Source organism: Ceratotherium simum, chromosome 22 (genome assembly GCF_057802395.1).
Source record: "Ceratotherium simum simum isolate JZ-2026a chromosome 22, ASM5780239v1, whole genome shotgun sequence".
NCBI classification, from domain to species: domain Eukaryota; kingdom Metazoa; phylum Chordata; class Mammalia; order Perissodactyla; family Rhinocerotidae; genus Ceratotherium; species Ceratotherium simum.
The window spans coordinates 49,271,569-49,283,734 of record NC_141921.1 but is presented as its reverse complement, the minus strand read 5'-3'; the positions used below and the strand labels follow the sequence as shown (position 1 = coordinate 49,283,734).

General features: G+C 54.5%; 1 protein-coding gene across 1 annotated transcript; it reads left to right on the top strand.

Annotated features, from left to right (window-relative positions):
• The first annotated feature begins 425 nt into the window (after positions 1-425).
• On the top strand, positions 426-1,559 carry ACTRT2 (actin related protein T2). The gene has a single exon (XM_004425507.3). It carries the CDS (start codon positions 426-428, stop codon positions 1,557-1,559), a length of 1,134 nt encoding a protein of 377 aa, XP_004425564.1.
• The last annotated feature ends 10,607 nt before the right edge of the window (positions 1,560-12,166 follow it).

The window sequence follows — 12,166 nt, the reverse complement described above, 5'->3', positions numbered from 1 at the left end:
GGCTGGGCTGCTCCAGTCCAGTCTAAGGCTAGGTCCACAGGCCCATCAACACTGCCGCGGGGATGGCTTGCCTTCCTCTGTTTGCAGTCTCTCCAGGTAGGGAGCGCAGGGGCTCCAGCCCCCCAGCCCCTGAAGGCCCTCTGAGGCTGGCTGAGGACAATCGTTGCCTCGGCTGGATTGTTACACACGGGACGGTCATCCCTGAAAAGGCCTCTGTGGCCCGGGCCACCTGAGAGAAGAGCAGATCTGCGGGTGAGGATGGAGGGCTCTCGAGGACTGGCCGTCTGCTAGCCCTGCCTGGGAGACACCCCGAGAACCGTGGAATCCTGCGCCCTTAAACTTCCAGAGGAGTCTCTTGTGTCACAAAGTGGCCCAAGAGGGTTCCGTCTTTGTTTTGGTGAAGCGCAGAAGAGGATGCTGCAGACATGTTCAATCCACACGTGTTGGATTCTCCAGCTGTGATTTTCGACAATGGGTCCGGGCTCTGCAAAGCAGGCCTGTCTGGAGAGATTGGACCCCGCCACGTCATCAGCTCCGTCGTGGGGCACCCGAAATTCAAGATGCCTTCAGCGGGAGCCAATCAGAAGAAGTACTTTGTGGGGGAAGAAGCCCTGCACAAGGGTGAGGTCTTGCAGTTGTGCTACCCCATCGAGCGGGGCCTGGTCACAGGCTGGGAAGACATGGAGAGACTCTGGAAGCACCTCTACGAGTGGGAATTGGGAGTAAAGGCCAGCGACCGGCCGGTGCTCATGACCGAGCCCTCCCTGAACCCACGGGAGACCCGGGAGAAGATGGCCGAGGTGATGTTTGAGACCTTCAACGTGCCTGCCTTCTACCTTTCGGACCAGGCCGTGCTGGCCCTCTACGCCTCGGCCTGTGTCACGGGCCTGGTGGTGGACAGCGGAGATGGGGTCACTTGCATTGTCCCCATCTTCGAGGGGTACTCCCTGCCCCACGCGGTCACCAAGCTCTACGTGGCGGGGAGGGATATCACGGAGCACCTCACCCGGCTACTGCTGGCCAGCGGGCGGACCTTCCCGTGTGTGCTGGACAAGGCCCTGGTGGACGACATCAAGGAGAAGCTGTGCTACGTGGCCCTGGAGCCGGAGAAGGAGCTCTCCCGGAGGCCTGAGGAGGTCCTGAGGGAGTACAAGCTGCCGGACGGCAGCATTATCTGCATCGGGGACCAGCTGTACCAGGCGCCTGAGGCCCTGTTTGCACCCGACCAGCTGGGCATCCAGAACCCAGGCCTGTCCAAGATGGTCTCCTGCAGCATCACCAAGTGTGACGCTGACATCCAGAAGACACTCTTTGGGGAGATCGTGCTGTCCGGGGGCACCACTCTCTTCCACGGGCTTGATGACCGGCTTCTGAGGGAGCTGGAGCAGCTGGCTGCCAAAGGGACTCCCATCAAGATCACGGCTCCTCCCGACAGGTGGTTCTCCACGTGGATTGGCGCCTCCATCGTCACCTCCCTGAGCAGCTTCAAGCAGATGTGGGTCACCTCTGCAGATTTCAAGGAGTTTGGGGCATCCGTGGTTCAGAGAAGATGCTTCTGAGGGGCGCTGCACATGGGGCGGCCCCCACGGGGAGTGAGCTCGCCCCTCAGCATTGGCAGGATGTCAATAAAAGACAAAACGGTGCCGTCTTTGGCTGTGTTGGCTCGGTTCATTCATGGTGGCTCCAGAATAATTTCTGACCCTGGTGGTGAGTCTCTTTCAAGTGGTTTTGTCCCCCCTCCTCTCTTTCTTCTGAGAGAGCCCTGGGTTATGAGTTGAGGCCATGGGCCATGTCCCTCTGCAGAGTTTGTACCAAAAGCAGGGCCCAGCCCTCATGCTTGGAGCTTGATTTGGCAGAGCCCTGGAATCTGCATTTTAAACACGCGTGTTAAGTCTGAGACAGAGTCAGCCGGGGGCGGGCATCAGGAACAACCAGGAACACTGCCCTGTTTAGAGGATCAACAAACCCTCAGCTGGGTGGGTCCTTAGCACAATAGGGCTCTCGCTCGGCTTTTCTGGGGCCGGGCAGCTGAGCAGGATGGAGCCTGGTCCTGGGCGGATGGGCACGGGTAGGAGCAGGAATCACCGTCTGTTTAGGGCTCCCTAAGGGTCCTGCTCCAGGGATGTCAAGAATCAATGCCTCTACTTGATTAATGTGATGTTGCTGTTTATTTTCACTCTCAAAGATGCTTATAGCATTGTTTGGGGGTAAAGTACTGGGGACAAAGTTCATGGCCATCACTGAGGTAATGGTTGAATGAATTATGCATAAAGGGAATTTCTCCACATTGACTTGGTAGAATTCTCCCAAAATATTATTGGGAGAGAAATGGAAAATACAGAGAAGTCTTTATAAAAGGATTCCCCTTTTCTTGGTAAAGAAAATGACATTTTCCCATGTGTATCTGTGCGCACTTGCACGTTCACACATAAGAGAATGTGTGTGTTGCAGGGCTGTGGGGGAAAGGAGGGAATGAGAGATAGTGCAGGGGAGGGAAGTGGGGTGGGAGAGGGAAAATCTAAAGAAAGGACAACAAAAATCTAGCTTGAATGAAAAAAACCTGTCTATCTAAACGTGTGTGTGTGTTCAATGTCTGCAGGGCCCATCTTTTCCCATCCTTTTACTTTCAACCTACCCGTATCATACTTGAAGTGAGCATATAGTGCATTTGAAGACAGTAGATAGTTGGGTCATTATTGTTTTTTTTTGTTTTTGTTTTTTACTCTCTATTTCATTTATTTCCTTTCTGATTTTTATTATTTCCCTCCTGCTACTGATTTGGGGCTTTGTTTGTTCTTCTTTTTCTAATTCCTTTAGGTGCATTGTTAGATTGTTTATTTGAGTTTTTTCTTGTTTGTTGAGGTAGGCCTGTATTGCTATAAACTTCCCTCTTAGTACCCCTTTTGCTGTACCCCATAAATTTTGGCATGTCTTAATTTCATTTTCATTTGTATCCAGGTATTTTTTTTGATTTCTCCTTTGATTTCTTCATCGGCCCAATAGTAGTTCAGTAGCATTTTGTTTAATCTCCACATATTTGTGGCTTTTCCTGTTTTCTTCTTGTAGTTGATTTCTAGTTTCATACCGATGTGGTCAGAAAAGATGCTTCGTATTATTTCAATCCTCTTAAATTTATTGAGGCTTGTTTTGTGGCCTAATGTGTGATCTATCCTGGAGAATGTTCCATGTGCATTCAAAAAGAATGTGTATTCTGCAGTTTTTGGATGGAATGGGTCATTGTTTTTAACCCACAGTACCAATCTCTGCCTTTTAACTGGTGTATTTAGACTATTTACATTTAAGATAATATGTTCTGTCTTAAGACGGCCATTTAATTATTTTCTGTTTGTTTCCTCTCTTTCCTCATTCCTGTTTCTCTTTTCTTACCTTCCTGTAGGTTACTTAAACATTTTTTAGGATTCCATCCTGATCCATCAATAGGATTTTTGAGCCTCTTGCTTTCTATTGATTTCTTAGCGATTGCTCCAGGTAAATGTCACAATTCACCAGTATTGACATTTTACCACTTGGAGTGAAGTGTATAAATCTTATTTCTATTTAGGCCCCTTTACTCTCCCAACTTTTAAAATAGAATTGTCAAGCGTTTCCTCCACGTGTGTTGAGCACAACCTCAGTGGGTGTTACGATTTTTCCTTCAACCATCAAATGATTTAAGAAACTCATGAGAATAGTCTAATATGGTTGCCCCTATTTTTACCCAATCTGGTGCTCCTTTTCCCCTCTGAAGTTCCGAGCCTCCACCTGCTGTTATTTCCTTTCTCTTTAGAGAACTTCCTTTAGCTGTTCTTTAAGGGGAGGTTTACTAGCAACAAATTCTCTTAGTTTTCTGTCATCTGAGAATGTCTTTATTTCCCCTTCATCTCTGAAGGATATTTTGACTGGATATAGAATTCATATTCAATCATTTTCTTTCTGGGCTTGAAGAAAGTTGTGCCAGTTCCTCCTCCACAGCCCCCATGGTTTCAGATCAGAAATCCTCTGTTGTCAACTGGTGTTCCCCTATAGGTAATGTGTCGATTCTCTCTGGCTGCTTTCAAGAGTCTTTCATTGTCTTTAGTTTTCAGAAGTTTAATTAAGATGTGTCTTGGCATGGATTTCTTTGGGTTTGTCCTATTTGAGATTTCCAACCTCTTGAATTTTTAGGTTTATGTCTTTTGCCAAACTTGGGAAGTTTTGTGCTATTATTTCTTCTAATACATCTTTGGTCCCACTCTCTTTTCTCTCCTTCTGGGTCTCTGAGGATACAGAAGCTCTCAATCTTATTATTGTCCCACAGGCCCCTGATACTTTGTTCATCATTTTTCAGTCTATTTTCTCTGTTGTTCAGATTGAGTAAATTCTATTCACCTGCCCTGAAATTCTTGGATTCTACCCTCTGTCATCTCACTCTACTATTGAACCCCTCTAGCACATTTTTTATTTCAGTTGCATTTTTTAGCTCGATAATTTCCATTTGTTTCTCTTTTATAACTTGTAATTCTTTGCTGAGGTTTTCCATTTTTGCACTTGTTTCAAGGGAATTCATAATTACCTGCTGAAACATTTTTATGATGGCTCCTTTAAAACCCTTGCCCAGATAATTCCAACATTTGATTCCTCTCAATCTGCTCTGACAATCACGTCTGTTGATTGACTTTTCTCATTCAGTTTATGACTTTCCTGGTTCTTGGTTTGATGAGTGATTTTCTATTGTACCCTGGACATTTTGAATATGCTGAGACTCTGGATACTATTTAATCTTCTCTTTGTAGTAGGGTGTCCCCCTGTTGAGGTGTAGCATGAGGACTGTGTGGGTGGGTGTGTTAGTTTTCTGATGGGCCCCGCTGACACTACCCCAGAAATGAGGGCACTGACTCACATGGCCTCATTGCAGATGAGTGGGGAGGAGGTTCAGCTCCCCCCTGTGCCCCACTGGACCTTGTTGGAGAAAGTGGGCACCTACTAACACTGCCTCACTGCCTCTGAGTGGGGGGGAGTGCTCAGCTCCCCACTGGGCCCACTGACAACAGGGAGGGGGGAGGCAGAACGTCAACTAGCCCACCTCCACCACCTCCTTCCATCTCATTAATGCTGAGTGGGGCTGGAGGTCCAGGTCCCCAGTGGAATCCGCAGACACCAGGCGTGGGGGTGAAGCAGTGCTGACTAGACCCGGCTCACACCACCTTGTTCAGTCTCATTGCTGCTGTGTGGGTAGGGGCTCCTCTCACCCCTGGACCCCACCAACACCACCCAGAAGGGGAATTGGAGAGGCGCCTGCTTCTGCTGAATGGGGATGCAGCTGCTCCCTGCTCAGTGCTTCCAACACCAGCCAGCAGGGGAATGGGAGCCTCTGGAGGTGGGGAGTGGGATGGAGAGGAGGGGGGCTGGGGTAGAGTGGGGTGTTAGATCCACTCGCCACTCTGCCCACTGGAGCTACAGAGGTGGTGTGAGGTTTTTCCATCGGCCTTTGGCTGGAGTAGGGAGGATACTTCCAAAAAGGGATTCTGTGGTTAGGCCATACTTCTCCCAGTGGGAATGGGCTTTCTTGGAGCTTTCTCAGTCGATGCCTGTTGGGGATTTGGGGATGGAGGCTTCTACAGCACCCTGTTGGGAATAGATGGGAAACAATAAGGAAGCTCAGGGAACTCCACAAGTCCCATGGCCCCTGGCAGTCACCTTCTTCCCACCTTCCAGACACTTCCTATTTTTTCTTGTTGTGTTGCAACTGTGCTTTTAGTTGGGAGGAATGGGGCTCCCGAGTAATGTTTTTATCTCTTTCCATCGTAGCTGAAGGTCACAAAGGAACTCAGAGAGGGCCACTGGCCCTCACTCTCAACACCCTCCCTGTCAGGGTCACTGTTTTACAGGTGAGAATATCAAGGCTCAGGAGCTGTGACTTTCCAAAGCCACTCAGGGAGCTGAGAGCAGAGCTCAGCCAGATTCTCAGTCCAGGGCTCTTTCCCTTTGTTTACCTCTTCTTCACCCTTCTCTGCCCAAGATTGTCCTCATTACCAAACCTCACCCCAAATAAAATAACTGAAACAAAGCTCCTTTTTTTCTATTCAAGATACTATGCTTCTTTTATGGTGGCTGTTGCTTCCACTGCTATTGCTATGGTGGTGGTGATGGGGGTGATGGTATGGATGATGTTGGTGATGGTGATGATGATGTTGATGATGATGATGGTGATGAAGATGATGAAGATGATGGTGTTGATGGTGATGACCATGATATTGATGATGATGGTGATATTGGTGATGGTGGTGACAATGAAGTTGATGTTGCTGGTGATGATGGTGATGGTGATGGTGATGATGTGATGGTGATGGTGACGATGGTGATGGTGGTGATGATGATGATGGTGATGGTGATATTGGTGATGGTGGTGACACTGAAGTTGATGGTTATGGTGACGATGGTGATGGTGGTAATGATGATGATGGTGGTGATGGTGATGATGGCAAAGATGGTGGTAATAACGGTGGTTTCCTAAGCTCCAGGTCATCTTCAGCACTACATCCTTGGGGTGCTGCAATGTGGAGAGGGAAAGTACCTCTCCAAGTCCCTGACAGAGGCCATAGCAGGAGTTTTGTAACCATTTTGTTTTCTAATTCTGGCTTCCTTGAGGGGAGTGTCAGGCAGGCTAGGCTGCTGCTAGTGAGGGAGGTGGAGTGGGAGTAGCTGTGGGCTCAGCCTTCCCATCTGCAGCTTGACCCTTGCTTTGTCCTGGAGTTGTCTCATGTGAAAGGTCAGGACTTGGGGATGAGGTGGTCTGAGTCCTGGAGGAGGGAGAGAAACCTTCCTCTGGCTGTAAGCTACTCAGACCCTGACTGCCAGGAGGCCAGGGGTGAATCTGAGCCCGTTTCCCTGTTTCTAAGATATGGGTTCCCACTCTCCACATCTTGACAGAGGCCTCTTCAAACCCCTTCTCACCCCTTCCCATCCCTTTGGTCCCAAACAAGATCTTCTTGTGAAGCAACATTTGGATGCAAGACGTGATGAAAATGCTACAGGCAGGCCAGCTCTGCTTGTGGTCCCGAACTCGTGGGCAGGAGAGGAGGAGGTGGAGGGCAGAGGCCAGATGTGCCCGAGTGTGACCCCGATTCTGAGTGAGACTGACCTGCCCATTGTCTCTGGCAGAGCCCAGGCACTGTCAGCTCCCCTGTTCCCCCACCGAAAGCCTCTCTCTTGGCCCTGCCAGAGTGACCACTTATGTCCAGAAGGTCTGCCTGTGTGACCGTGGAGTCCAGGCTCCTCTGAGTTCTGAGGGTGGACAGCACTCAGGGCTGCCCCACACTCTGCAGTGCCCCGCCATGATACTCGACTCGGTTGGAGCCAGACACAAAATGTGCTACACTGGGGGCAAGCGAAGGCCAAAGGGCTGTCCCCACACTCAAACACCCCATGGGCCATTGCATGGTGTGGCCACCTCCTGGGACATCATGGAGGAGACGTGGAGGCACCTCGACCACCAGGGCTCCTGTGGCCGGGGCCTCTGACGGAGACACCACGAATCCCAGAGAGAAGGGGGCCATTATGACAGAGCTTCTCTGAGGACCTGGTGCTTCTGGGCCCTTTACACCTGCAGCCAAACCCTGAGCCTCATTGCAGACAGTGTGGAGACCATGACAGCCACTGCGCATATCCATAAGGACAATTGCCTGCCCCAGGGCACGGCTCAAGCAAGAGACAAGACATCACAGGTGCCCGCCTGGATCCTGTGGAGCAGAGACCCCCCCCTTTTTGAGCTAGACCGAGGTCGAGGTTGGCAGGACATTAAGGAGAGGCTCCCACCAGTCCCCAGTGGAGGAGGCAGGAGGGGTTGAGGATAACAGGTGTGGCTATGTCCTTTCCAGGGGCCACAACACTGGGGCAGAGGCCCTGAATCCACAGCCAGTCTTAACAGAGGGGCCAAGTGCAGCCAAGATGTCCACTGGGCCTGCTGAGGAATGTGACCGCATCGGCAGAAGAGACTGGACGTGACAGGAGGTGCCCAGGGGACCACCCCTACTCTGCAGTGAGGCTCCTCTCTGCTCAACTGTGGTCTACCTTATGGGCGGTGGGTCACCTGTCCCATCTACAGGGAGATTGGAGCAGCCCTGCACCTGAAAAATGCTTCTCCCAGGCAGGACTGGTCACCAGCCGGCTCCCTGTGGTCAAGCTCAAGTTTCTGCCCGGGGACACAGCTGCCAGCCCCCGGCCGCAGCACCTGCCACAGGGGGCCCTGGCCTTGGACCTCAGGTGGGGAGGGCAGAGCACCCACCAGGAAGGAACCTTCGTGCTCCTACCACCTGCTCCTGGAGTCCACGGTTTCCATTGTTGGGTCTCCAAGGCCAGCCCTGGACATCCCCCACCCGGCCCGCGGGGGTGAGCACACGGGAGTATTGGTCACTCACAGACTCACCTATGGAGGCTATATCGCCCCCTAGAGGTGTGACCTGGGCGCCAGCCCTCTCCCTGTCCGTGTCCAGGCACAAAGCTGACCCTCAATAAACGGACGTGGTCACTGCACGGCACACTGTCCTCCCACTGGGACCCAGTTCTGCTCACCTGGGAGGCCAGAATTTAACTCCAGGGTCACACTGCCTCCCGCCTCCTGCCTGGCTGCAGCGGGTGGGTAGGAGCTCCCATCTGTAACTGGGTGATTGTCATCCCTTCTTCTGGGGGTTGCAGCTGCCTTCCTTCACCGGCCTCAACACGGGGATAGTGGGAGACTCAAAAGAGGTTCTGGCGCTGGCTCCCAGGGGAGCCCCTCATTCTAATGGGGACAGGACAGGAGCTCCCGCCCGCAGAGGCAAGGCAGCCGGCCGCTGGGAGACAAGGAGGCCCAAGACAGCCCATGGTTTCCATGTTGCTCCAGGCCTGACACCAACCCTGCTCTGCCACCCCCATGGCCTCCTGAGACCCCAACACACTAACCCCAGATTCAGGAGAGTGGGAGAGCACGTCTCCCCCTATCCCATTGGGGACCAGGCTGTAGATTCCTGTTCAGTGAGACGGAGGGGAGACTGGCCACATGCAGATACACAGGGGGACAGACAGCACGTGATGACACAGGCAGACACACAGGGGACACAGACACACAGGGGACACAGACACACAGGGGACACAGACACACAGGGGACGCAGACAGACGGGACAAGAGGAGAACACCCCACCTGGTCACTCTGCCTCCAGGAATTCACCCTCTGCCGCGCAGAGCTTCATCCTCAAAGTGCTTCCCAGATCCAGGAAGCTTGGTCCCCGCAGCCTGGCGTGGCTGGGACGACAGTGCGCACTCACTCACTCACTCATTCGTTCATCTCACAGATGCTGGTGGGAGGCCTACCAAGTTCCGGGCAGCCTTCCACATGCTGTGGGTCCCGCAGGAGCAGACGACCCTGTTCCATGCCTCAAGGGTCAACACAGCTGCTGGGAGGGGGCAGAGAGCAAACAGGCGTGCACCCAGATTGAACGACAGCCCGATGCGTGCGGCGAAGGACCCACTCACTCCACAGTTGACAGAGTCGAGGCCCCAAGGAAGGGCAGGGCGGGAATTCCAAGTTCTGCCACCTGCTCAGGCTCTGCACTTGGAACCCCCACCGCCGCCATGAAATGGGGAAGGCACCAGAGCCATGAGCGGTTTCCACCGTGTGCAGCCCCTGCACACCCATGTGAACGAGAGGCTGTCCAGTTATGCTGTGGGCACCAGAGGGCTGCAGGTGTCCAGAAGCCCCCGGCTCAGCACCCCCTCCCGCCCTCAGCCCCAGCCACCGGAGACTCTGCCCCGAGGTTTGAAGTTCCATGTGGCACACTCCCCCGGGGCTTTCCGGCAGAGGGGCTGATTGTGAGGGAGGACCAGCTCCACTTGGGATGGAGGCGAGCAGGTCAGGGCAGCACAGACTGAGCTGCCACACTGTCCTTTCCCCAGACAGAGCCGGGGACCCCCGGCAGGACAGCCCATAGCAGGGGACGTGGCTCTCAGACTCTCCCTTGCCTCTGCTTCCCTGGAGTCAGGGGGCAGGGGGCCGTGTCCAGGCCCTGAATCCATCCTGCATCCCCCCCCACCTCTTGCTCCAGACACCACTGCCCTTCCCGGAATGTGGGGACAGGGGCTCCTCTGTCCCCAGGCCTGGGCTCCCGGGGCTGTTGGAAAATCTGACCCAGAGACGCTAGGTCCCGGGGCCAGCACGGGAAACGTGTAAACAAAGGAGGTACGACTGTGAAGAGTTGAAACATCATACGCCTCGCTGACTTCCACATGAGGGGGGATTTACGGCGCATAAGAGCTTAGACTTGCGCTCCAGGAGTCCAATAAAGACAATGAGAGAGCCAGGGGTGCTACGGAGCCAATGCCACTGCGGGTGGGGGTTCCCAGGGACCAACCCTAATGCCAGATTCCTCCCTAGGGCAGCCCCATCCTGGCCCCACCCGCTCCGTTCTGACTCGGGGGGGCTTACATCCCCTCTGAAGGCACGGGAAGTGGGCCGTTCTCTGAGGGGCCAGGCGCCCTTGGAAGACGAGGGCCTGGGGGGGCAGATCAGGCACCCGTGGGCAGAGGAGACTGACCGTCTCGCCCCTCAAAAGGAACGCATCCAACGCTGCAGCTGCCCGAAGGCCCTGTGGAGAAGGATCAGTGTGGTCCCCAAGTCCCCGGCTTCTGGGCACACCAGCCTGTGTCCAGGTGGCACCAATCCTGGCAGTGCAGGCCTGTGCGTGTGGCCCCAGCACCCTGGGCACAAAGAGACAGCAATGTGTGTGGGGGTGTGTGCAGCAGAGGTGCCGAGCCGGGAGTTGACATGCCTCCTGGGGGCTGAGGCTGTGGGGGACGCCGCGTGGGCTGCAGAAAGCCTGGTGCTTCGAGGAACTACATCAGAGCCCACTGTCCCGAGGGCAGGAGAGCCAGGGGTTCAAGACAGGCCGGGAACCAGACAGTCTGGCCGAGGCCCAGCTCAGCCCCACATCACCGGGTTCCCTCATTTGCATGAAAGGTGCCGGCACAGAGAGGCCCTGCTCTGAGCAGAGGTGGGCTGCTGCAGGCCAGGTTCCCTGGGCGGCTGGTCTGGGGCACTGGGCAGATGGGCACCTGTGCTGGGATGAGCAGACGTGTCTGAGGCTGCAAAGAGCGTGAGGGGGCACAACAGCCAGGGCTCAGGGCAGGCCCGGCGAGGACTGAGAGACGGGCTCCCTGCACACAACCTCCTGCCCACTCAGGCCTGAAGCAGGACAGAGGGAGGCAGGGCTGGGGGCACTGAATGCTGCTAAGTTCTGCTCACTCTCCGTTGTGCCTGGAGTGCTGATGGGGGAGTGAGCGGGCAGAGAGGGAACCACAGGTGTTCGCGCTGGCTGGTTGGGATTCAGTGCTACTGAGCCGGCAATGGGCTCCCGGTGCAGTGCCCTTGCCCCTGCCTGGGCTCCTGGACGGGGATGGGGAGCAAGTTAACTCTGCAGCAGGGACCCGGCCCCTGGAAGGCTGTCACTCCTTGTTCCCTCAATGCAGGACCTGGCACAGCGCCAGCTCTCGTCTTGCGGGGTGACCAAAAGCAGGTTCCAGATTCCTGGGTTCCTCCCCAGCTCCAGCCTCACGGCTTTGCTAAAAATGAAAACCTCTGCGCCCCACAAGGGTGCCCATGCACCCTCCCACTATGTCCACCCTGTCCCCGCTGTGAGCAGAGTTGTCACCAGGCCATGCGCACAGCACTGTCAGCGACAGGTGGCAGTTTCCCTCCTCTTCCGCCTTCAGCCCAGCCTCAGCTCTCGTCCCCTGGTGGATGCCCAGTGCCTGCTTGCCCTGGCTGCCCTGCGTACTCATCCTGTGTGTTTGGGGCTCTGTCACCAGGTGACAATGCCCGACACTGGGAACAATGCGCTTATTGTCACGGCCAGCCTGGCTTGGAGCTCGGAAATGTGAGACCTGGGCATCACTCTTGCAGGGAGCAGGGCTGGGCTCCAGCCGCACGAAGACATAATAAGCCTATCCCATCACGCAGATCTGTCTCCTTGCCCCACCTTTTGGCGGCAGCCACTAAAGGGAGAGGGCGGCTTGTCTTCAAGGACCCAGGGCCCCAGGACATCTTCACACCTGGCAGCTGGGCCTCTTCCAGGGCCCAGGGGGCCAAAGCCAGGGCTCCAGGCGCTGCCCTCCAGGGGGTCTGGCTGGCAACAAGGACGCCAGGCAGAGCATTTC